Raw genomic sequence first — 27,602 nt, 5'->3', positions numbered from 1 at the left:
ATATAGCGCTGTCAAGATACGCAGTGCTTTACTGCAGTTATAGCAAACAGGGAATAAATGGTGGATAACAGACAAGGATTACAGAGTACAATAGGGTTTACAAACTAAAAGGTTAGGGTACAATTGAGACATTAGGATTGTATAAACACTTTGTCATTTTTGATATAGCAATGATTAATTAAGGTACAACGAATAGGCCTCTTTAAACAGATGGGTCTTTAAGGAGCGCTTGAAAGTTTGGAAGGAAGGAGAAAGTCTGACAGCTTGTGGCAGAGAGTTCCAGAGAAAAGCAGAAGCCCGAGAGAAGTCTTGTAGACGAGAATGGGCAGAAGTGACCAGAGGAGAAGTGAGGCGAAGATCAGAAGCAGAGCGTAGGTTTCGTGAAGGAGTGTATTTGGAGATTAGAGATGAAATATAGGGAGGGGTTTCATTATTAAGGGCCTTGAATGTGAGTGTAAGTAATTTGAATTTGATTCTAGAAGAGATTGGGAGCCAGTGAAGGGACATACATATGGGAGCAGCTGATGTTGAGCGGCGAGCTAGATGAATGAGTCTAGCGGCCGCGTTTAGAACAGATTGGAGTTGTGAAAGGTGACTTGTTGGAATACCTGTGAGGAGTAAGTTGCAGTAATCAAGGCGGGAGATGATGAGAGACTGAATCAGTGTTTTAGTTGATTCTGAACTGAGATATGGTCGTATTCGAGCAATGTTGCGCAGTTGAATACGGCAAGATTTTGCAAGTGTTTGAATGTGTGGTGAAAAAGACAGATGAGAGTCTAAGATGACTCCTAGGCAGCGTGCCTGTGTGGTGGAATGAAAGGTGGTGTTGTTTACGGTGAGTGATATCTGAGGGACAGGGGAAGATCTTGGAGGAAATATAATGAGTTCTGTTTTAGAAAGGTTCAGTTTCAGGTGGCGCTGTGACATCCAGGAGGAGACAGCAGAGAGACAGTCTGTGACTTGGGAAAGGACAGAGTTAGAAAGATCAGGAGTAGACAAGTAGAGTTGGGTGTCATCAGCATAAAGGTGATACTGAAGTCCAAATGACTGAATGAGTTTTCCTAGTGAAGTTGTATAGAGCGAGAACAGCAGGGGGCCAAGAACAGAGCCTTGAGGAACTCCAACAGAGAGTGGGAAAGTAGTAGAAGTAGAGTTAGAGAAGGAAACTTTAAAGGAACGGTCAGACAGATAAGATGTAAACCATGAAAGAGCAGTGTCCCGAATGCCAGATGAGTGTAGAATGTCAAGGAGTGGTGTGTGGTCAACTGTGTCAAAGGCTGCAGAGAGATCTAGAAGGATTAGAATGGAATAATGACCTTTAGACTTTGCCAATAGAAGATCATTGGTTACTTTGGTGAGGGCAGTTTCAGTCGAGTGTGATGGGCGGAAGCCAGATTGCAAGGGGTCGAGGAGGGAGTTGTGAGTGAGATGCTGGATCAGGCGTTTATAAACAAGCCTTTCTAGTAATTTGGAGGCGAATGGAAGAAGGGAGACCGGTCGATAGTTAGTGGGAGAGCTGGGATCAAGGGAAGGTTTTTTGAGGATAGGAGTGATTAGTGCTTGTTTGTATAATGATGGAAAGGTACCAGTAGAGAGTGAAAGATTGAATAGGTGGGTAAGTGCAGGAGAGAGTGTATCAGAGATTGGGTGGAGAAGGCGAGAGGGTATGGGGTCAAGGGAGCAGGTGGTGGGTTTTGAGCTGGCTAGAAGTTTGCTGACTTCATCTAGAGTTGCAGGGGTGAAGGAGTGCAAAGTAGATGTGAGTGGACTGCACGTTGGTCTGAGATTGTTGTCGGACGGTATGCTCAGCCTAATGAGATCGATTTTTTCATTAAAGAAATGAGCAAGGTCTTGGGCAGTAACATTAATAGGTAGAGGAGGTGGAGGGGGGCATAGAAGTGAGTTAAATGTGGCAAACAGCTGCTGTGGTTTGGAGGACATAGTAGATATTAGATAAGAGAAGTAATGTTCTTTGGCTAATAATAGAGCTCGGTTATAGCAAGAGAGCATGAATTTGAAGTGGATGAAATCAGGATCAGTTCGTGACTTTCTCCACCGTCGCTCAGCTGATCTACTACATCTTCTGAGGTACCGTGTTACACTAGTGTGCCAGGGTTGGGGTTTAGCTGGCCGGCTGTGACGGGTGGTAGAAGGTGCAAGGGAGTCAAGTGCTGTTGAAAGGGCATCGTTGTAGAGAGAAGCTGCCATATTGGGACAGGAGAGAGTATTAATATGAGATATGGATTGTGCTGATACTGTTGATAATTGTTGTGGTTCAAAGGCATTAAGGTTTCTGTATGTGTGGGTAGAGAGAGATAGTTGTGAAGGTGCAGGTGAAAGCAGTATCTGAAAGGAGAGTAGATGATGGTCAGACAGAGGGTAGGGAGAGTTTATTAAGTTGGATGGGCAGCATGAGTGGCAGAATATAAGGTCAAGAGCATGACCCTCGATGTGGGTAGGTGAGTCGGTCCACTGAGAGAGACCAAATGAAGCTGTTAGAGAGAGAAGTTTAGAGGTGGCAGCAGAAGCAGAGTTGTCAATGGGGATGTTGAAGTCCCCTAAAATGAGAGCAGGTGTCTCACTGGAGAGAAAGTATGGAAGCCAGGCAGCAAAGTGATCCAAGAAGGTGGAGTAGGGACCTGGGGGGCGATATATGACAGCAACACGCAGAGAGATTGGAGAAAACAAACGTATGCTGTGGACTTCAAAAGAAGTGAAGGAGAGAGAAGACGGTGTAGTTAGATTTTGAAACCTGCATTTGGGAGAGAGAAGAAATCCCACCCCACCGCTGATATTCACCAATGATATGTTGAAACTGTGTCATATTTATAATTTATTATGTTTATTTACAGCCATAGGCAGAAGAGGCACCTGCCTAGGGCACAGCAATGGAGAGGGGGTGCTGGGCAGGTACCCGTTAAAGGGTCTTCTGCTCTCCAGCACCCTATGCTGGTAGGCTTCCCATTTATATTCCTCTGCCTTCGTGCCTGCCCCGCCCCACTCTGATATCACAAGGGACACGGCATGTAGGCTCAAAAAGTATATAAAGGAACACATGGTGGTAGAAGTGGGGTACTGTAAGGTTGTGACCCACAAACATTGTGTGGATGTTGTCCCAAACCCGCCTGACCCAAAATTTGAGTTTATCGACTATTTTTGCTCATCACTACTGGAGAGTCAGCACTGCGCATGGGTAGTGATTACAAACTTCAGAGGTCACATATATTTTTTTATTTTTTAGATTTTTTTCACTGCACATATTGTGCTGCATTTTAAGTGGCTTTTGGCTAGTTTTGGGCTGTTTTTTTGACTGTCTTTGGCTGGTTTTGAAAATAAGACCTGCCAACTCTGGCACTGTGTGAAAATGGCTGAAAGAAAAGTTATTGCCAACAGTGCAGCAATGAAAGTTTTGGAAGTAGGGAATTTTATTCAAAGTAAAGACAATTAAATAAACATTTCAGAAACAGAAAAGCATCACATTATTAACCAATGAAACATTAATGAAAGTAAGTTCCACTATTATTAAATCCTATTTAGTTGGTGCCTGGCACCACCACTTTCCTCACCCCTCTTTTTCACTTAGAATTTTGGGGTACTCTCCTCACCCTCCAGGTCAATCTCAATATCCTCCTCTAGGGACTCCCATTCCTCAAAACCTCCTCTTGCCCCTCTGTTACTTTTTCCCAAGACCCCAGCCTTCCGCTTCTCTCTCTTTTCTTCATCCCTCAGCCCTGCCTCCTCTTCCTCAGCCAGATCTCCCCAACTTTTACCTTCTGGCAGAACAAACCTATTGCCTGGTTTTTGTGAAAGTAGGATTAGGGATCTGCTTTTGTGCTTCTTGTTATATATTTAAGACCATCTTTCAGTCACTCCCTGTTATATTATTTTTATGCTATCATAATAAAGGCCCTATTTTTGCCTCTGCTGTGTGTTCAGTGACATTAATCATGAAATTGTCCCAGCTTTTATTCTGCCATGTGTTCTTGTAGTACTGTTTTATACATGGACTTGGCACTGTATTTATCCTGCAATATCATACCTCCCAACTGTCCCTTTTTTCCCCGGACCAGTCCCGAATTTGACCGCTCAACCTGCTGTCCTGGATTGTTACTGAAATGTCCCTGACTTTCTCTTTCATCTCCTGCACTGAACAGCCAGAAAAAGAGTCATGCTACCAATAGCCAATGAGTGGTTAGTATTATAACTTGTATGATGCAATGAATTTGTATGTCTTCATTAAAAAAATAAGGTCTCTTTTATACAAAGGTTAAGCCTGTTCTGTATGGTCATACCTCATACCACCATAAACCTTGTATCAGACAATAGGGATGCTTATAAACCGAGGCAATGTACTGTAGCTCTAATTGGATTTCACTTCTTTAGAGAAATTTTTAAGACTTCAGTTAAACAAAATGTTATTAGTCTGACTGGTCACTGCTACCCTGAGTTGTTGGACAGAGGTTCTATATTTACATTATTCTGTCCTCTATACACTAATAGGAAGACCTAATATTTAATGGCTGGCTATGCAAATAGGTCAGTTCTCAATATTGTGTTACACATGGACACAGTAGGACAACAGCTATTCTCATAAAAAATTTAAAAATTGTTAAGGAAATCCAATACAGTTAAAGACTTGTGATGTCTCTAGAGAATAACTAGGAATAGTTCTAGTTGCTAGTGATTATTGCAAATGTGGACTTTATTTCTCTCTAAGCACTCCAATGAGGGTTACAGAGCAGTGAGGTTTGCCTTTTTTGTATTCCATTACCAAGTGACAAAAATAATCCCTTTCAGGGAAAAAAAGAAAATGGATATCTTAATTTTCAGGGTCATTTAGAGAATTCGAGATCTCCGGTTGGTAGCCTCTAAGGTTGCAGCCAAACAACAGCACTGTGTTGCTAGACTAGTGTTTCGGGTATTAACAATACAAAGACCACTATATCAAAATTGCTGCATGAAACACTAAGGGGCAGATTTATCAAAGGTCACGGTGAATTTTCAAATGTAAAAGATTCTAATTTTGAGCTATTTTTTGTGTACTTCGACTAGGGAATAGTCCAAATTCGATTCAAATTTGAAAAAAATTAGAAATTTTGAATATCGAAATTTATCATGTACAGTCTCTTTAAAAATTAGACCGACCATTCACCATCTAAAAGCTGCCAAAAAAACCGCTGTTTTAACCTAAGGGGGACCTCCTAGAACCTATCTGGATTCAATTGGTGGACTTTTTGGGAAAAACTTTGATTCAAATTCGATCGAATGTGTTATTTCTTTGATTCGTATGATTCGAATTTGCCCAAATACAGACCTATTCAATCGAAAACAGACCTATTCGGCCAAAAAAAACCTTCGACTTAATTTGGTTGGTCTTTTTGAATTCGAATTTCGAAGTTTTTCAGATTCGAAAATCGACCCTTGATAAATATGCCCCTAAGGGTGATGGCACATGGGGAGATTAGTAGCCAAGCGACAAATCTTCTCTACTGCAGGAGATTAATCTCCACAAATGCCTTCCCGCCAGCTGGATGGCATACATATCGCTTCATTTTCCGAAGTCACCCTACTAATCTACTAATCTCCCTATGTGCCACCACCCTAAGGGAATGGCTTATTGGGAGATTTTTAGTTTGCAATAAATTTGTGTAACTGCGGGCGACAAATCACCCAAAAATGCAGACAGTTATTGAAATCTTCGGTGGTAACGAGAGCAAGCTTTGAAGTGATTTTTAAAATTTTTGAGGTTACGCAAATAATTCCAAATTTTACAAATTATTTCCTTTCTAAGCCTAATATTGGTTTATGTTTGTGTTTTTTTCTTATTGGCTATTTTGTATTGTAGGATGAAATCTTACCTTATTAAGGGACTGGGGTCATCAAAAACCACCCTAACCAACACGGGGACTCGTATTTGTGTGCAACCTATACCTACAGGTTACAAATCCGTGCACAACAGCCTTTTTCTTCTTTGTTCTGCAGGCTGCCTTATTAAGACCAAGTACAAGCAGTTCAGTAATCCAAGATCTTTATATGCCAGCCTCTTCCTGCTGTCATTTGCATTATTGCTAGTTCTCATTAGCTTCTTATGCTTTTTTTTCCTGACCTGCACCTTATTCCTTTGTCTTTTGTTTTCCTGGATTGACTTGCAGCCTGCATACTGGATTCTTATTTGCTGCCTATCCCATGTGTCTTTTCTACTCTAGTTTTCCTCTAGTTCTCAAGCAACGCTGCATGGTTCTGTCTACTTGTATTGCCCAGCTTACTGACTGCACCCAATAGGGTTGCCACCTGGTCGGTGTTTCACCGTCATTGTCATTACCAATCAATCTGCCCCAGCCTGCCTCCAATCCACCCTTTCTGTATGCTCTAGCTCCTATACCTACCTGCTCTATCTTGTTCTTATACCTACCTAGTCAGCAGCCAATTCCACTCTTCGTAACAGGCTCCTGCCCCTCTACGTCGATTCTGTCCCTTCAACGTTGCGACCCCACCCCTTTGATGTCACAACCCGCCCCTTTATGGACGCGCCTCCACCCTGGCCAGTATACTTTTGCTAAGAAGGTGGCAATCCAAACCCCAGAAGTCCTCAGTTTGACTTCCATGACATAAATCTACACTTATATATATACTTTTCACCACCTCTCTTGCTTTTCTTTTCTGCATTCTTACTAAAGGGTTAATGAAGATTCACCCATCTACTATATTGTTAATTTTTGACTACTATGAACAAGAACCAGCTATTCCATGTGAACAGATGTTTGGTGTTCTTCACTCACACTACATAGCACTGAATTGTTTTGCCTAAAGGCAAGTTATGCTGACAGGAGTGGACAAGTACAGGTATAGGATCTGTTATCTGGAAACCCTTTATCCAGAAAGCTCTGAATTACAGAAGTTTTCTGGATAACGGATATTTCAATCATTTGGAACATAATTGAAATATCCGTTATCCAGAAAACTCCAGATCCCAAGAATTCTGGATAACAGGTCCCATACCTGTACTATTTGTTGCCATGATAATATTACTTCTCTTTTAATTATGCTGTGGCATTAATGGATAAAGGAGGACTAAAGGTAAATTACCATTACATTTGGCAGCATCCTGGATGTTATATCTAAATATTTTAGTATCCCTTTATATATATATATATATATATATATATATATATATATATATATATATATATATATATATATATATATATATATATATAAACTAGGCAATTATCAAAAGCCATGTTTTACTGGGATACAGTATTCTTAGCTGTGCCACATTTTATTAGTGACAAGGATGGGTAACAATAAGCTTATTGTGTTGTCCCTGATCCTCTATTTGCAAGCAGCATGTGTGGGGAGGAGGAGTTCCGGGGGAGGGGAGAGGAAGGCTGCCACAGAGAAGGCTGCAGGGTTGGTTATAGGAGAGATCATTTTAATTGCTTTCTCTTATTCTCTGCATCAGCAGCACCCAGACAGCATCCTGGGACTTGCTTACGCTCATAGCATTTGGTCACATGAGTGTGAATTTTCTTTTCTCTTCATTAGTCAGCCATTTTGGTCAACACCCTGCTTACTGCGCACAACCAATCCTACAAGATTTGAAGTGCATGGCTTGGGCAGAACCCCAACTGCCTCTTGTTTTGGAAATCCTTGGAACCTCCGATTGATTCCTTCGTTTCTTTGATTTCCCCTGTCTTAATTGACTTGACAGTGTGTATCTGCTTTCATCCCTTCTTCCTGGAATCAGGAGAGACTTTGAGGATTTGAAGTGTGCCCATCAGAAAGAGGCTTTGACGCCTGCTGATTGGCAGTGATAACATACTGGTGGTACAGCAGGGGGGCGGAAGAGACAGAAGCAAACCGAAAAGAATTAACACAAGACTGAGCACCTCTCCTGTCCGGATTTCATACATACTATTCTTTTAGTACTGTATTTATTTACACAATTTCATTTGAGTTTTCTGCCTTGTTTTTATTCTCCTTGCTTGTCTTTCATTCTGTTTGTGTGGTGTGTGGTTATCACTCCAGCTGACCCATCATGTCGGCTCTCACGCCTCAAAGCGACATGCCGACCCCCACTACAGACAAGATAACACAGGCTGCTATGGAGACTATCTACCTGTGTAAGTTCCGCGTCTCTATGGATGGGGAATGGCTTTGCCTGCGCGAACTTGATGACATCTCCCTCACGCCAGACCCTGAGCCCAATCCTGAAGGTATGGAGTGATACGCTGCCATAGCAACATCCCATAATCCTTTGCTGAGGCATCCTTAATTATTATTAGTACATCATTCCCCTTTATACTAGTGTGGTGCTTAAAACATGTTATTGCAATAGACAGAATAGTTTCATTCTCTGTAAACAAATACCTTTCTACTGCTTAAATAGCTTGTTGAATCTTGGTTTTGATTTTCCGTGCAACTGTCAGATTCTCATCGGATATCATTGACTCCAGGATGTACTTCTTATGTCAAAAATAGCACTTATTGTGTGCAGGTCTGGTACACAGAAATATTCCACTCCTCGGAAAACTGGAATCGGTATTTTGAAGGTCATATGTGGCCTGCTGATAAACCAATACTCTGTATTGAGGCATATTTTATCTGTGGTGATGATGATGAATGGAATGCTGGTTTCTGTTAAAGCATCATCATCATATATCTTCTGTAATATATTTAAAAAGAGAAATGTTAATTGGTTGCATTTTGTGTTCTTTATTTTGAATTCCATAACCTCTGCTATTCTGTATTTTGGTGCAGTGGCCTTGTGGAGAGAGCTCTGTCATAGCCAAAAGGCTGAAATCAAGTGTTTGGTTCATTGAAAATTAAAACACGTCACATAGGGCAATAAAGGGGTTAACATGCTGACAATAAGGCAGTATGTCTGCCCCCTCCCTTGCAACACTGCCTTTGCCATTCTGTTTTGATAATCCTAAAACAAAAGGAAAACAAGCCATATTCAAAGCTGTTCCCTGCCATTTAACCACCTCTTCTCTTGCATTGTTATATGTGCCTACTAGCTGCTTACCTTGTCCATTTTATTGCCCAAACAGTTTGTATTCATAAAACATCCAATGTATAGTGAAATGTATGTTAGGCAGGTGCCTCTTTTGCCTACCCCTAGTTCTGACCCTGATTACATAATTTTTAAATAAGCTTTATTTGATCTTTTGAAGGCAACACACACATTGTGCAAAGGGTTTGGTTCTACTAGGCCATTACTTAGAAATTCGATAAAACTTACAAAGGGCCTTAATTAATATTTTTCACTCAGGCATTTGTTTTCAGACTTGCTGAAAACCTGTTTTATTTACCCCTTTAGTTTTTGAGCTGTACAAGGTTGTCCCTTCCTGTGTGTTATAATATATATATTGTAGAAGAAAAAGATTTCAGAATCCAGCACAGCAAAAGGCATCTTGCAATTCATCAGATGTTAGTAGGAAATATTTAATAAATGTAAATAATAAACATTGTGCAGTACACAGTAAAAAGCTGTCCATACACAGGCAAATGTAAGCATCAAATTAAGATTGAATTGTCGGGTTATCTGCCCTTGTATGGGCCCACCACAAAAGCCAGATATCTATTGGGAAGGTTTAGAAACTGTCTGGATGAAGACCGCATTGTTTCATTGATGTAGTCCTCTTCTGATGGGCCTACCATGGTCTCCATTATGATCCAGTCATTAGCCCAGGGCCTGAGTGATCATATCACCCCGATTTGGGACCCATTTCCCACAACCTATTTCCCAAGGGTTAATCATTGAGGCCAGATTTTAAATATGCGGTGCATATATGAATGATTTAAAGTTCATTTAATACCTGGATTTGTACCTAAAATAGATGTCTGTAGAAAAAAGGAATATCTAGTTTGTTTTATCTGTTACCCTATTAGATAAGAAAAGAACACCTATCATACAAATACATCATGCAGTCTAGTTAGTGGAAACAATAATATTTTGTCACTAAAACCTTCTTCACAAATGTTATGCCGAGGGAGCTCCTGGTGCAGGTGGCCATGTTGTGCATGTGCATATCGAGTGAGTAACCCAGCTGACTCTTCATGTGAATGCCTGTGACATACAACTGAGAACGTGTTGACCAATCCTATGTCACATACATGCACGTAATGACTGAGCTAGATCACAAGCATGGAAAGGAGCTCTGGGTTTGGACAGCAGACTACTTACAAGTAGAGTTTTCTTAACAAAATTCTAATGGACCACCCCCACCTGTGGATGAAATATTTTTGTATGATAGGTTCCCTTTGAATCTGTTGAGTTTGACTGTTACAAAATGCTCTACTGTTTAATCCAGAAAAAAAACCCTCCAGCAAGCCAGCTGTCAGCTCAGTCTTTGGAGCTGGGTGCAGGTGGTCATTTTCTTGACTCCAAAAATGGCTCTTTCTGCTTTAACTGCCATTGATTGTTAAGCAAATCTAATTATATACGTCTCTGTTTGTTGCCAGAATGGCATCAACTGATTTTTGAACCCGGTTAATGAACTACTAATGTAACTACCTCCTTCAATAACATTATTATAAGACATTATTTATCCTTATAGTCCATTTCCTTTATTAGGGTTTCTATGGAAACCTTTTTCTGAAAGACAGTTTGCTATGTTTGGGGGTGGGTGCTGTCCGAATACTGGATTAAATCTTATGGGCTAGTAATAACCCTTAGCAACCAATCAATTTTTCCCCCTTCTAGTATGGTTGTCTGGTTAGAGGATTGGTTGCTATGGACTGTTCAATATTATGAATCCACCTCCAAGTCATTGTGATGTAGATTCATTGCAGAATTAATTATTTTTTATGTTCATGATTTTTCATATTGTAGCTGACAAGTCAAATCATCAGCCTGTTAATGTTATTTTCAGAAATGCAAATATGCAAATAAGTGACAAGAAAATATTCTGGATTCTGCACCTGGTTAACATATAGAGCATATATCTTGTAAAAGTTTCATGTTTTCCTTGGGACCTGGGGTTTTCTGGATAAAGGGTCTCCGTACCTTAAATCTGCTAAAAAAAAATAATTTAACCCAATAGGATTGTTATAAGAATTAATTAAATTAATTATATCTTAGGATCAAGTACAAGGTACTGTTTTATTATTTGAGAGAGAAAAAATTATTTAGTTAATCATTTAAATAAAGTCTAAATTATTTTATTAAATTGGAGTCTATGGAAAATGGCCTTCCTGTAATTCAGAGCTTTCTGGATAATGGGTTTCCAGATCATTGATCTTGTACCTGAATTCTATTTAGAAGAAATTCTATAAAAATAAAAACAAGAAATTCTATACCACAACATTGTGGTAAAGTTTACATAATATATTCATTTAGCAATCCTTTGACATTTATATAGAATTAGCCTAAAAGTAACAGCCGAACAAGGTTATTTTTGATGCGCTTGTATTATTTGAGGATATATTAAAGTTATTTTCAGACAGCTCTTTGTGCAGTTATAATGCACGTATAATTTCCAAGTAGGCCCTTTCTTTTCTTAGAAAATGTAAATACTATTGATTATGTAACATCTGGGCCTCCTAATCCCCTACCTCCCCCAATCTTGTGATTGCTATCAAAGTCTGTTCTGAAATTGCCTGCTATTCCCAGAAGCAGTGTATAGCCAGGGTTTAGAGTGATACTGCACATGAGATACTGCACATTAGAATGGATCTAGTACATCCTGGGTACATAAGTAAACATTTCAAACAAGTGAATGTAAAATTCATGAGGCTGCTATTCTAATTACTTTTGTAATTTACATACCTCCCAACTGTCCCGTTTTTAGAGGGACAGTCCCTCTTTTGATAGCTCAATCCGCAGTCCCTCATTTGTACTGGAAAGTCTTGTTTTTCTCTGCACTGAACAGCCAGAAAAAGAAACAATGTTTCTAACTTAATTGGCTTTTGGCAGAGAGCCCAGAACAGCTACAGCAGCAGATAAGATACCTTTGTTACAATTTCGAGATAAGCAAATAAGTAATTGTAACAATGTAAGATAAGTCCTTTGGGAAAAGTTAGACTTACAGCTTAAAGGGCAATCCACCTTAATTAACAAAACTGTAATAACTGAGAAAAACCACAGAAATATGTTCAAACATTCATAACCTGCCAAATTTTGTATAATGAACATGTTAATCAGGGGGTGTGGCCACAAAATGGGCTGGTCACAAACAATTTCGCCAAACTACTCGTGCCAACTTTTTTTTCCTCTTTTAATTTCCAAAATGTTAGGAGGTATGAATTTACATTCATTATTTATTTATTTTCTATTCCAAGATATTAAGGGATACATGTTCTAAATAACAAAAACGAATATTGTTCCAACAAGTGCCACCTGCTGGTTTCCAACCAGTCTGACCACCAAGTAGTCAAGGAAATTGTCAGGGGAAAGAAAGAGGCTGCTCTGATGTTCTTCTTCTTAGGAAAGATTTGAGAGAGGTTTCTATTTTTTTCCTAAGCAGAAGAACATCAGAGCAGCCTCTTTTTTTCTCCTGACAATTTCCTTGACTACTTGGTGTTTAGAAACTGACCAGCAGGTGGCGATGTTGGAAATTAACAGTACATGTATACCTTAATATCTTGGAATAAAAGAGAAATTAAATAATGAATGTAAATGACAAAAGTGCTTAGAATATCACTCACATCAATTTTACATTTTACTTATTATAAAGGTTTACTTATCCTTTAACATATTCAGTCCATCTGCAACTAATCACCTCTGAGTGCTGTGTAGGCTTGCCTTTATGTATAATCGATTGCTCTGCCTTCATTGTCAACTTAAATTTTCTATGAAACATCTAGTTTTTTACTGTTTAACCTTGTTAAAAGACAGAAGTTATTTGGTCAATTTAAAGGGGACCATCTAGAAAATATAAGCTTCATTATTCAAAATTCTTTACAAGCAGGATGTCAGTGATTTAAATTAATCATTTGAATGAGCTCTTATGACCTCCTAAATGATATATTGGATCTGTCAATTATAGTCTGACTCCTGGATGAGGAGAGAATGAAGAGAAATGGATGCTAAGGGCTCTTACTGACGAGCGTTTTTACCTGCGCTGCCCTGCGTTCCGTTTTTCTGCGTTCAGCCGCAGGGGAGCGCAGGAATAGACGCATTACATTTTTTCCAATGGGGCTGTACTCACACAGGCGCGTGTAGGCACCGAATGCAGGAAAAATGCAGCATGTTGCGTCTCAACCTGTATTCCTGCACTCCCCTGCGGCTAAACGCAGAAAAACGGAACGCAGGGGAGAGCAGGTAAAAACGCTCGTCAGTAAGAGCCCTTAGAGAGAGAGAGAGATATTGGAGATAAACTCTTATACTCTTGGAGATAAACTCTTGACGCTTATATTAAATTTTAATTTTCACAATAGTTCCCTCTTTAACTTGGCTTTATTCTGCTTAAATTATTCAAATGCTTCCACTTATAACTTTGATTTTAATCTGCGGAACTGGAGTAATTGGCATGTTTCCGTTCTTGGCTGGCTAAAAATACAAGGAGATGCAGTTTTTTCCAGCTTGGACATTATGCAACTATTTGGAACAAATCTGAGGAATTATGAATAAATGCAGATTTGATTGTATTTTATTGTTCTCCACTTTTACAGGTGATTGTTTTAATCATCACAAATAATATCCAAGCTATAACTGCATCATGACGGAAAAATTAGTTGAAATTCCTACTAGGGAACACAGTGGTACACTAGACTTTTTCTCCACTTGCGTAAAAAGCAGGTGGGGAAAAAAACAATTCCTCAAAACTTTTTTGTACTTAAATCTAGTCCCATTAAAGGGATACTGTCATGGGGAAAAAAATTTTTTCAAAATGAATCAGTTAATAGTGCTGCTCCAGCAGAACTGAAGCAGCACTGAAATCCATTTCTCAAAAGAGCAAAATTTTTTTATATTCAATTTTGAAATCTGACATGGGGCTAGACATTTTGTCAATTTCCCAGCTGCCCCAAGTCATGTGACTTGTGCTCTGATAAACTTCAATCACTCTTTACTGCTGTACTGCAAGTTGGAGTGATATCACCCCCTCCGTTTCCCCCCCCAGCAGCCAAACAAAAGAACAATGGGAAGGTAACCAGATAACAGCTCCCTAACACAAGATAACAGCTGCCTGGTAGATCTAAGGACAACACTCAATAGTAAAAACCCATGTCCCACTGAGACACATTCAGTTACATTGAGAAGGAAAAAAGCCTGCCAGAAAGCATTTCTCTCCTAAAGTGCAGGCACAAGTCACATGACCAGGGGCAGCTGGGAAATTGACAAAATGTCTAGCCCCATGACAGATTTCAAAATTGAATATAAAAAAATCGGTTTGCTCTTATGAGAAATGGATTTCAGTGCAGAATTCTGCTGAAGCAGCACTATTAACTGATTCATTTTGAATTTTTGTTTTTTTCCCATGACAGTATCCCTTTAATGTCCACATGTGATCTGTGCTGACAGAAAGAGAATCAGCCTTTTCTATTCTATTCAGCCAGGGAAAATGTCAAGTGTGTCACTGGGGCCTTACTTTATGCTTGGGGAGAGATTCAATGTACCTTGCTGGCTGCAGACCAGTGATATTTTAACTTCATACACTGTGGTAGCACTGGGTGAAGTTCCTGTCTGTCTAATGACAAATTCCATGGGGCAAATTTACTAAAGGGCGAGGTGACTAACGCGGGTAAAAATTCGCCATTTCGGTATGATGTCGTTTCGGTACTTCGCCGATTTACCAACCATTGCTGGCGTAACTTCGCTAGCGAAGGAGATAGACTCTAGCGGTACTTCGCTCCTTAACACCAAGAGAATTTTCGCTCTGGCGAATGGACGTAACTACGCAAATTCAATAAGATGCGGATTTTACGGAACGTTACCTCTTGCACCAGACTTGCCTTCGCCACCTCAGACCAGGTAAAGTGTAAGAGAGCAGATAAGAGTTACTAAAAAAAATAGTTGAAAATTCCCAAAGTCACCACAGGGTGATAGGCTGCAAAAGAGCGAAATTTTTTTTGGTGGTAACCGGCTTCCCCCCCCTACTTTCCTAACATATGGCACATAAACTATACACTGGGCTAATGTGTAGGGCAATATAACAACTCTATTTTATTTTATTAAGGTTTCCAGGGCTTGTGTAGTGTAATGTATTTGCTGCTACATATACGTCCATTCAACTTTAACTTCCCGCCGTATGCAAATTAGCCAACGCTAGCGCAACTTTGCTTCACTTGGTGCAGTAACGCTGGTGAATTAGCGTTGTCCTGGCGAATCTACACCTGGTGATGTGAGTGAAGCTGTCGCTGGCAAATTTTTGGAGGTTAGTGAATTTGCCACCATGTATTTTGAGGCAAGCAGGAGCCAGATAATGTAATTCATCTCTAATTTGCTACCCTCTCTCGTCCTACCACCCCTTCCTCCTAATTTAATCTTGTAGGGAAACTCCAAACTGTCATGCATCCTCTGTTTATGCAGGAGTGTTAAACCAGCAACCTTTCAGCAGCTGCAAATCTTATCTCAGCATCTAATGGAGGTTTGTAGGACAGGATTTTCTGCTTGGGGTCCTTCTAGCTATAGTTTAAGGCTAATGCAACACCTCTATCAACAGTAAACACCAAGCTCAAATCTGCCGTGTGTCTGCAGACAGAGACAGCAAAGTTATCTGCCCATCACTGCACACATGAGGTAGATTTTGGCCTGAAAAATGGTTGTATGATAATATTTCTTAGACGTGTTTTTAGTAGTGTAATTACCGGCCCTGCAGTGGGTGCAATCACACCCAGACTGAACCTCTTTTGAGCTCCTCACAATAGTGGTATATTTGCTGGTGGACCATCAGGGGATTTTTGTACTTGTTCGGACAACAGGATGTGCAAGTCTGGGTGGGGGGGGATGGGGTGGTTTAGGGCCTGGGTCCACATCCTGCATCTGAGTGCAGCTGATGCTAGTTATGCCATTGTAGCCGTGTATTTTTAATGTGTGCAAAAACAATATTGCACCAGCCACCTGACCTCCATCAAATGTGTGTGCAAATGATAATGTGCAAACCAGCAAGAAATGAGAGGGGATTGAAACGGCACCCCAGAACAAAAATCAAATACTGCACCTTCCATCTAGTTAGCTGCACAGGAGTGTATTAGAAAAATAAAACTTTACTTTGTATCAAAAAAAATGAAAGGGCTAGCATATGCAAACATTTTGCACCCCGATATGCTTAAAGGAAAACTATACCCCCACAATGAATACTTAAGCAACAGATAGTTTATATTAAATTAAGTGGCATATAAAAGAATCTTACCAAACTGGTAAGTAAATATTACCCTTTTACATCTCTTGCCATGAACCACCACTTCCTGATGCATACTTCCCAACATTTTGGAAACCGAAACACGACATAAAGGTTTGCCACGATCCGTGTGATGAAATTTATTTTACCACACCCGTTTTTGTGGCCGCAACCTTTAATTACCATGTTTATTTTGCAAAATGTGGCAGGTTATGAAAGTTTGGACACATTTCTGTGGTTTGTATGTGTTAATACAGCTTTGCTAATGGAGGTGAATTGCCCTTTAAGCTGCAAGGCAGTTTCCCCAAGAGACCTACCTATCTTAAATTGTTACAATTGTTTCTATGCTTATCTTAAATTGTTACAAAAGTATCTACGTACACCTGCCACCTATTGTGAGCTCTCTGCCAAGAGTCAGTTAAGTTAGACGTTGAGAAAAAGATACAAAGAGAAAGTCTGGACATTTCAGTAACAATCAGGGACTGCGGGTTGAGCTGTGGGGCATTTGGTTGGTATGCTGATGAACTCTGTGCTGCCTTAGAGATCACACTATATTGTACAAAGGTATTGTTTTGCCATCAATATCGGTGTGTACTGATTTAGCTAAGATCCAGTACAAAATGAAATATATTCAATGGCAAATGGCATAGTTACTGCTAACAGTATCTCTCTGTGGTCTTTGCTGTTAAGCAGTGCTAGGAAACGTGGATTTACAGCATTAAAAGTTTGCAGGTTTGCAGATGTGAGTGCATATTACAACAATGAAAAGAAAGCCAGTTTTAGGTCTTCCTTAACTTTTATGGACCATGCTATTCAACTTTTTTATTTTTTTGGCATTTGAAAAGACTCTTGGAAGGATTTGAGTTGATGTGCCTCACAGTGTCAGCACAGTAGTTAGGGTTCAATTAAGCACTTTTGTTACACTGCATGACCAGCTTTCCTGAAAGGGTCTTTGTGTAGTAAAGTCTTATTTACATAATTGTTTAATAAATTAAACTATCCTGTATATTCTCCAAAGCAGCATGCTGACATTTTTAAGGGGTACAAATTACCCATTTCATATAAATTTTATATGATATATGAATATATCATACATTTATACTTTCATATAAATGTAAATAATCAGAGTGCTGCGCAAAATGTCTGTATAAACATGCAAACCGTTTACAAAAATATTGTGAAACAGTATCAGATGTAATGAAAATATAGTTAATCCCTATTGAAGACAAATCGTCCAATTGGATGTATTTAATGTTCAAATGATTTTTTAGTAGACTTAAGTTATGGTGATCCGAATTATGGAAATGCACCTTATCCGGAAACCCTCAGGTCAGGATTTTGGATAACAGGTCCCATTCATGTACACAAGACTGCAGCTGTCGTGCTGCAGGTGCATTTGTACCCCCTTAAAATTCCAGCATAATACTATGGAGAATATAAAGAATAGCCTAATTTATTAACAATGACGTTAAATAAAACTGTACTACACCAAGCCTTCTGCTACAGCCTTCTATAACCTTGGCTTTATCCCTCTCTTCATTACAGCTATTTAGATTTTTCCAATGTATCTCTGACATAAAGTTTTGAATGATTACACAAGGGTAAATATGTGTTGTGGTTGTCAAATTGCAAATCATATTTTTTGATCCAGTGATGGGTGGAGTTAAGTGATGCAAGTAATTTAATCTTAATGACTCGTGGAGGTCTATTTACTAATTTTCGAGGTTGAGGGAAAAAAGCCCATCATGGGCTTGTTGAAACAGCCAGTGCACTTATTAGTTATATGCATGTATGTACCCCAGCATGGAAACCCACAATAGGAGCGGGCTTCTGGTACAGAGGCTGTAGTGGAGAGCCTATTTTGGAGATCATATTTTCTGTAATAGATATCCTTTTTAATCATATCCCATCAGTAATTAATCAGTTTGGACTTTCATTATAATAATTTGTATTATTTGTTGTATGATCTTGTATTATCTATTTTACTGTAATGTAATGTTGTTTTAATGGTACTTGGTAGTACAAAACATTTTCAGAACACAGAATTTCTTTGAATCTTAAAAAAAAAAAAGGAAAATGGTCATTTTAGGAAAAGTAAACCATTACTTGGATGTCATATGTGATCTCCATGATCTTCTAGATTCCCTATATACAGGATATCAGTAACTGGTTATTTATAATCGTTAAATGGGTGTCGACCACGACACACAGCAGTCTTTACTTTTGATGCCTTTAATTAGGCAGTCGAATAATACACTCCTTCAACATTTTTTCACCTGAGCCTTACTTCACAATGCCTTTATTATATTCGGTTGGCTGATGACTTTAATGTGTATATTTAAACAAAATAGCTTTTTTTATTTGATAGTTTAGGACATTCTTTTGAGAAAATATAATGATGATGAAAATATAGTGAGCATAGTCTTGCAGCATAAAGCGGCAATCGGGGCAATAACTAGTTGTAAGAAAATAGATCCTACTGTTTCAAGTAATTTTCAGTGTCTGCAATAAGCCCCTCCGTTATTGTGAGCACAGTCCTAGAATAAGCTTAGGAAACACCAAAACATTTGCACATAAAGACACTTTGGGGCAGATTTATCAAGAGTCAAAGTGAATTCGAGGGAATTTTCGAAGTAAAAAAAAATCGAAAGTCAAAGTAATTTTTTTTGGATACTTCGACCATCGAATAGGATACTACGACTTTAACTTCGAATTCGATTCCAAGTAAAATAGTTTGAATATTCGACCATTCGATAATCGAAGTACTGTCTTTTTTAAAGAAACTTTGATTTCAATACTTCGCCAAATTAAACCTGCGAAGTGCTATGCTAGCCTATAGGGACCTTCTAGAGCATTTTTCTAAGTTTTTGGAAGTCGAGGTAAAATCATTCGATCGATCGCTGAAATCCTTCGAATCGTTCAATTTTACTTCGACCGCAGGATAGTCAAAGTCAAAGTATTTTAATTTGATGGTCGAATTTCAAAGTATTTTTAACTTCGAAATTCGACCATTGATAAATCTGCCCCTTCATATGGCACTATGCTGTAGAGTGTAGACTATGTATTCCCTTCTTTCTGTATATGAAAACAAAAAGCTGTAGCCAAATGCTACATGAGTTAACGCCATCATGATGCTTTTTGAATGCTGCCTATAAATTATTGTTTTGGATTCATATAAATTGGGGTTTTACCATATGGAACCTCTTATACAGAAACCCAAAAAGATCCAAATTACAAAAAGTCCATCGCCCATAGTCCATTTTAAACAAATATTTATTTATTTTTATTTTTTTTGTAATTCTAACATAGTACCTTGTATGTAATAGTAACTAAGCAGCATGCATACATATGAGTAGCAAAACAATGCTATTGGGTTTATTTCATGTTTATCTTTTAGACTTAAGGTATAGTGAGCCAAATTATGGAAAGATCCATTATCCGGACTATGAAGCATGCAGTTCGATTAGGGTAAAAATAATTAATGCATTGGGGTTTCTGGCAAATTACACAGTGAAACAAAGTAAATGTATTTAAATTGTGCTTCATAATTACAGGTTTTAAATCTTTAGATGTTCTGTTTGCCAAAGAAGTACATGTCGGTATGTAATTTAACACACACAACTGTAATTACTTAGCTATGCTATTCCTAAGCTCAGGCAAACAACAGATACTTTATCTCGAATGGCTTCTGATCATAAATAGAAAAAAGGTTTTTTTTTTGTTTGTTTTTAATTACGGTTTGTCCAGAAAGCAGTAAGGGGGGCAGCTTTTACCTCTTCCCTATGTATAAAACTTAGCAGTGTTAAGTCTCTGGCTCCAGTGAAAGGGTGGTCTTCTGGCAGGGATGTCTGGCCAGGTACTGAATTTTGTTTTCTCAATGATGAGGCCAAAGTCGGAAACCTATAAATCAGACATCATTTTTGGATCGGCAACATCAAGGCTGAGTTTTGAACTTTCTCAGGAGTTTGGAAAAGGTAGAGTTCTTTAACATTGTCAAATAATTATGTCTGGAAACGATTTAATGTTCTGTAATATAATGTTATTTTGTGGAAAATATCACAACAGTTTATCTTTAAGTGCAATGGCATATTGGGTGTTTTGTCACCTATTGTGCTATATTGTACTGTTTATCACAGGATTTACCTGTTCCGATCAGACCAGTTTGGAACAAATAATTCCAGTGATCTGCAATACCATGGTATTAATGGGCACTTTGTTGCCCTTGAGGAGTGACCAGAATTTTCCAACAAAACACCTTTGTACTACTGGCAAGAATGCTACCATTCAGAACGTATTTGGATTATATAGGGATTCTATTCATTTAATATTCTTTTCCTAGCAAAATGTTTTCTTAGGGGCCTATTTATTATGCTATGCTGTGTAAAACGCTGGAAAAAATGGTGTAAAAGCTGTGTAAAATCAATGGCAAACTTATCAAGCTGTGTGATATTTTACACCATGCGAGCTCCAGATTTTCCACCATTATTTTACACTGCTCCAGACCTTTGTAAGTAAGTTGCGGCAGAAGTTGCTCTCAGAAAAAAAGGTAAAAAAATTGACGCTGTATGTGTGGCGAATTATTCTGCGATTTTTTACACCATATTATAAATCTGCCCCTTATAGAATTGTTTCATGTTACATGCCACAGTAGTCAATTGGATTTATTATGGATTTGTTTTATGAAAGTAAAGTAACAGCACCATTGTTGTTTTTATTAGATATACTTATAGTATAATGGCTGATTCTGTTGTCAAGACTGCTATTGAATAATTGTTTTATCCTCAGCTACTACGTAACAAATGTGTTGCTTTATGACACTTTTAGGGATTTGGCATACTAGGCAATTTATTTCAATGTTTTTCCAGTAGAACTTAATAGTTATTAAGCAGTGGATATTGTTATGTTGATTCTTATTGGTTACACTAAGAATTGCCACAATTATGTGTTGCTTTTTCTTGCCCTGAAAGACATAGATGGGGAAAGAAACCCCATGTGCCATTTCCTTCAATGTCAAGGGAATAAATATTAGCCTAGCCTTTTCCTCCAGCAGTTTTTTATGTTTTTCTGTGATGGAAAAGTGACATTGATTTTTTTTTTTCTAGATCCCAATTATCTCATGGCCAACGAACGGATGAATCTAATGAACATGGCAAAGTTGAGTATAAAGGGCTTAATAGAATCTGCTCTTAATTTGGGCAGAACTCTGGACTCAGACTATGCACCTTTGCAGCAATTCTTTGTGGTGATGGAGCACTGCTTAAAACATGGGCTTAAAGGTAAGTACTCTGGTATATGAAAGGTCATAGATTATTAGCCAATTCTAAATGGGGGACAGATCAGACTGAGCCGGCAGGACACTGGGAAAAACCCAGATGGGCCCCAGCCTTTGTGGGCCCCCGCCAGCCGCTAGCAGTCTTCTTTCCTGCACTCCTATTTTATATTTTTTTTCTGTAAATTTAAAAGGCAATGACATATTTACTGCTACATAAATAAACGGCCCAGTATGAGAAAATACAGCTTTTTCATCGAAAACAGAGTAACTGAATTTGCCTATAACCGTATATTACCCTGCTGACTGATTTCATGCTTTATTTAAAATTGGAAAATTCAGTTAATTTACCCAGTATGCTTTGGCAGCAATTAACTGCGGTTGGTTAGACATATAATTATTATTTGATTTGTGACATCTTCTATTTTGACTAAAATGAATATACAGTACAAAATTCAGATTTCTGCCTGTACTTATTGCATGCCTATGCTCTACATATACTACATATGCATGTCTTTCACATGCACTACATATTAATTCTTTATCCTTCATTATTTGCTATGTGGCATTCTTTTGTCAGCCAAGAAGACCTTCCTGGGCCAGAATAAATCATTTTGGGGACCTCTGGAGTTAGTAGAAAAGCTTGTTCCAGAAGCATCAGAAATCACAGCAAGTGTAAAAGATCTTCCAGGGCTCAGGTAAGTGTATTGGCATGACCTTACTTTTTTTTTTAAGGCCTTGAAAACATTGTGTGATGTTTTTTCTTACTGCTTTTGCTGGCCATTATTATAGAATGTTCTATTCCTTGGACAGCACCACAATATAATAAAAATGTTTAATGTAATATTCAAAGTTTTTTTCTATGAATTTCTCAAGAATTTCCTTAGAGCTGTTTATTTTGTAGAGGAATGTTGTGTCTCAGGTGTGTGTGTAAGATTGCATATGTATTAGTACCACTAGTTCCACTAACACTGAGCATAAACAATTTTTTTTTATAAATAAAAACAATTTTCTGCATTAGTTCAACAAAGCATGACATCAATAAACAATGATTTACTTTTATTTTTGCTAATTCTTGTTTTGATGTAATAATTATGAATGTAAATCTTGATCCAAAAACATACAGTAGCGCACAATGGACATTGTCAACAGTCGTCCAATCTGCTACATAAAATAAGTACTGAAGCTAATGACACATGAGGCCTTTGACCTAAGTTTTTAACTCGTAGTACTGGTGTATTTTTAAGAAGGGAAAACAAATGTCAGAAACTGAATTGAGTGGTGTACATGTATTTTTGTCAGATTTTAACTGAGCTTGTTTGTTACATTACTGTTGGACAGAACACCTATAGGAAGAGGTCGGGCCTGGCTTCGTCTGGCACTAATGCAGAAGAAACTTTCAGAATACATGAAAGCTCTTATTAACAGAAAGGATCTCCTTAGGTAAGCATGAAGTTTCAGTGCACATTGGCACCATATACATTTCTACCCATTCCTGGCTAATATTAATACCTTTCAGAACATTTTACTGGCAAATTATGTGTTTTGTAGGGATGCACCGAACCCACTATTTTGAGATGTGGCCGAATCCTTCATGAAAGATTCGACCAAATACCAAACTGAATCCAAATCCTAATTTGCATATGCAAATCCAGGACAGGAAGGGGAAATAAGAAACATGTTGTGTTGGTGGTAAAAAAATATTTTGCTTCCTTATTTCTGTGACAAAAAGTCACGTGATTTTAAGATTCTGTTCGGCCAGGCACTAAGATTCATCCGAATACTGGCCAAACACCAAACCAAATCCTGTATTCTGTGCATCCCTAATGTTTTGTTAGACTTTTCTTACTGCGTAATATAGTGCAATCAATGTTTTGTTGACAAGTTGCTGCATTATATAGCAAGCAATCAGAATACTTTAATGAACCCTTTTAACACTTTCTGCTCTACGCAGTGCACTAGTTATGTATCTGATGCCATCAAACTCGGTGTAATTACATTCCATATAAGTCGTTGCTGTATCAGAGGAGTTGTCTGACATGTAAGCAGTTACTGTACATAGGGAAGTTTCACTTTTCGTTAATTTCCAAAGTTCAACATTTTACACTTTTAACTTTGTAATAGACTTAATTTTTTTATTTCAAAACACTTTATGATATTTACATGTACTGGTATGGGATTCAGTACCCGGAAACCCATTATCCAGAAAGCTCTGAATTACAGAAAGATCATCTCCCATAGACACCATTTTATCCGAATAATCCAATTTTGTATAAATGATTTCCTTTTTCTCTTTAATAATAATAAAACAGTACTTGTACTAGATCCAAACTAAGATATAATTAATCCTTATTTTAAGCAAAACCAGCCTGTTGGGTTTATTTAATGTTTACATTATTTTTTAGTAGATCACAAATTGTAGATTTTTTAGTAGATCACAAATCTCTGTGCATGCGCATGTGGGACTTATATCGGAAAATGTAAGAAGACAAACAAACAGAGAAAAAGAATATTAAAACAGGAGTGAAGGGGGGAGGTAGCTGCAAAACAAGAAAACAATTATAGCACAGCATTTCTCTATAAAATTAAAATTACATTAGGAGATTAGGGGTTATTCAGTTTACAGCACGTTTTTTTTTTAGTTTTGTTGTTAGATTGTTCACCAGACATAGACTTTTTTCAGTTACTTTTTGTTTTCTTATTTCACCTAAAGTCATTGCTAGGGAATGTCTTGCTTTTCTGTAGTTTGTCCCAATCTGCTACTTAAAAGACTATGTTTGCATATAGTAGGCCACCTGCAGTTTCTTTTTTGTAGCTTATTAAAATGCAGGTCCACTACAGAGTTTCCTTGGCTCCCAGTTCTCCTGAGTGTGCTGGCATGTGAGTAGTGCTGTTAGTAATTAGTTGCAATATGCTGTTTAAACCCTCTGTTGGTTAAAAGCAACATTTCAGACTCCTGTTAGTACTACTGCATGTGTACCCACACAGTGATGAAAAGGGAAAGTGGCCATTCCAGTTTGCTCTGTTATGATTTGCATGTGGTCCCTTACAGCCATGCTATGGCTTATAAATTCTTGGCTTTGCATTTCTTGCTGGCTGAGACTATTTTATGTGGCACTGCTACTGCTTTAAACATAAGATGTTTTCCCTGGGGCATTTTTAAAGTATGAATTCAGATTATCAATGGAATTTTTCAGTGATAGTTATGGTGGCTGTTAAGAACAAACAAGGGGCTATACAGAGTGGTCCCAGAAGAGAAGTCTTTGTAGTACCTGTTAACTTATAAATACAACTCCAAATATATTATTATAATACCACTGAGAATTGCACACAAAATATTTATCTAATAACAAAATAGCCATAAAACCAGACCCTGTATGATTTTAATGGTTTCACAAAATGCTTGAAGTGAATTTGTGGTTAAAGTTATAATCTAGTAAAGCTCTTTGAGCTTATAGCAGTCCTCTAGGTGGAATCATTATGGAATCTGTTATCTGGAAACTCAGTATTCAGGCTGTTTTTTTATTTTTAATTGATATGTTTTTTTCTCTGTAATAATATGCCACTGCATTGTACTTGAACTAAGCTGTCATATTCATGTTTATGGAAAAGATATCCTATTTGTTTTTAATTCCAAGTGTTTTTACTAGTCTTAAGGCATGATCCATAATAGAAAGATACCTTTTCAGAAAACCCCATTCCCACATATTATGCAAAGGTCTCATACTATCATATAATAATAATAATATCCGTGACTGTGAAATATTTATTAATAAACTTGAACTTAATATTTTTATAGTCTAACCCCTATATATAATAAAAGGCACAAAGTTTGCAAAGGTGTTGTAACCAAAAGCAACCAGTAAGATGGTTGCTTTTATATAGGGGACCAGTAAATGCTGCCTGTTTATTGACTGCAATAGGTTATTTACCTGCAGCATCTTTTATTACAGACCCCTTATATTTCTGTAGAATTTGTTGCACAACGTATTCTCTATTGCAGCAAAACTTCTGTAATTCAGGAAAAGCATATGTATGGATTTAAAATGAAAGTATTCCTAAGTGCTGCATGTCTCAGAGTATGTTAATTTTTATTCTAATACAGTGAATTTTATGAACCCAATGCACTAATGATGGAAGAAGAAGGTGCTATCATTTCTGGACTTCTCGTTGGGCTCAATGTGATTGATGCTAATTTCTGTATGAAAGGGGAAGACCTAGATTCGCAGGTTAGTTTTGTGAAGATTATTGCTCGTCCAAGTCAGCCCTTCAAAGGTTTTGTAAACTATAAATAAACGTATCTTGGCTCAACTGCATGTACATTCTTTATTCATGAGCAGACGATCTAGAATATAATATGCATACTTCTTTTGTAACTCGAAGAACGTGTATGTTGTATGAAAATGCTCCAAACATCAGTCACTGGCAGCAAAATAAAAATATGTGTCAGCACATCATCTAAATATAATTTAACATGATTTGTATTTCTCAGCACCCCACTGACATAGTCATCATACATAGTTATTTTCAAAGTGAACTGCCGCTGTAATTTTATATAGCAAAAGAGAGCTGTTTATGTGTTGTTGATAGTTTGATCAATAATCAAAAGTAAAAATAAACTTAGGAAATGTTATCTGGGGATATCTTGAACTAACCAAAATAGAGAAGTTAATTTGTGTGTGAGCACTGTGAAGGCTGAATAGAAATAGAGTTTGATGGAGAGAGATACAAGAGGGTAGGTTTAAAATCAGTTAAGATATATTTCTAGTAACACTACTGATTCTTCCATTGATTAGTAAAATACATATTTTCCTTCCTTTGCATCTTCCAGGTTGGAGTTATCGATTTTTCAATGTATCTAAAAGAGGGCTCAATAGCCAAATGCAGTGAAGGGTAAGTCATAGAGACTTTTTTTTAAACATATTTTTTATTCAAGTTTAACATTTTGCACAGAATAAAAAATATGATGATGTTCGCTCGAACAGCTCAGTCTTGACAATTTAAGTACATGGACAACTGAACTGTCCTTTATTCATATAAAATACAAGTACATTTAGAAATCTTACACAAGTCATTTAAGGATATAAAAACATTTAAGGATATCAGAAGGATTTCTGTAACCACACAAAAGGACTGTAAAAATGCATTTAAAAAGATATGAGAACTTTTTCTTTTCCAGTTGGAACATAAATAACCCATTTGTTGCCATAATTTTGTTGCCAGAACTGTATTTTAGTACTATCTAAATGTTTAGTCATTATGCCTTCTGACTTTCTGACCTTTTCTTAGCTATATATGGATTATTAATTGGTTTAAACATATTCTGAAATAATATGAAACATGCCATAAGAACATCTGCAATAAAAATGCAATAAATTTGCTCAAACTCTCAAAGTTTCTAATGTGGCCTTACAAAAATGAATGCACTCATGGTGGGTGGTGGGAAGCCCTTAGCGGTTGTGGGGGCCCCTGGGATCACAGCCCCGGTGGGCCTCAGACATCCAGTCCAACTCTGGTTGAGTTCTGAGCGGCTGCACTTTTAGTGATTACTTTAGTAGGTACAGTATATTACCCTAAGAAGTCTAATATTGTTGTCCTTTTTTTATAGAGATGGGCAAATAACTGCCATTCTTGACCAGAAGAACTATGTTGAAGAACTCAACAGGCAGCTAAGGTAGAGAATCAATTAACAACTACCTGTATATAGCAAAAAGCTAATTCTGTGTTTTATGCAATATGTATAGTTTTAGTCATCTTGAGCTAAACAAAATAATTTACCTAAAAGTAAAGGAGAGTAAAGTAAAGGGAGAGTAAAAACACCTTACACAACATCAATAACTTTGTATCATAGAGTGTAAGGGAGTGGGGCTGATAGATAGTGTTTGGTAGGTGGTGGCAATCATTCTCTGTATGTTGCTTGTAAAAATTGTGGTGTACAGGAGCAACAGGACTTTAGCAAGGAATTACTGTGAATTACTGTCACAGTAAAAAACAAGCAAATGGATATTAGAATTTTGATTGTCCTTCAATTTGTGTTTGCCATTTTA

The 27,602-nt window shown here is 37.8% G+C and overlaps 1 protein-coding gene across 3 annotated transcripts in view; it reads left to right on the top strand.

Moving 5' to 3' along the window:
* The window catches only part of rufy3.S (RUN and FYVE domain containing 3 S homeolog), a 43,471-nt gene that overhangs the window by 7,409 nt on the left and 8,460 nt on the right, over positions 1-27,602 (top strand). For 2 of the 3 annotated variants that reach the window (XM_018243428.2, XM_018243429.2), the window contains exons 2-7: positions 21,389-21,562; positions 22,136-22,253; positions 22,897-22,998; positions 25,661-25,784; positions 26,387-26,448; positions 27,164-27,229. In XM_018243428.2, coding sequence (XP_018098917.1) covers positions 21,389-21,562; positions 22,136-22,253; positions 22,897-22,998; positions 25,661-25,784; positions 26,387-26,448; positions 27,164-27,229 — 646 coding nt within the window. Of the gene's footprint in view, positions 1-7,382; positions 8,217-21,388; positions 21,563-22,135; positions 22,254-22,896; positions 22,999-25,660; positions 25,785-26,386; positions 26,449-27,163; positions 27,230-27,602 lie in introns of those variants that run through there. The other variant, XM_018243430.2, reaches the window with a different exon arrangement.

The sequence above is a fragment of the Xenopus laevis genome, chromosome 1S (genome assembly GCF_017654675.1).
Source record: "Xenopus laevis strain J_2021 chromosome 1S, Xenopus_laevis_v10.1, whole genome shotgun sequence".
Classification (NCBI taxonomy): domain Eukaryota; kingdom Metazoa; phylum Chordata; class Amphibia; order Anura; family Pipidae; genus Xenopus; species Xenopus laevis.
Note: the sequence above shows the minus strand (reverse complement) of the source record. Positions and strands in the feature narration are given on the sequence as shown.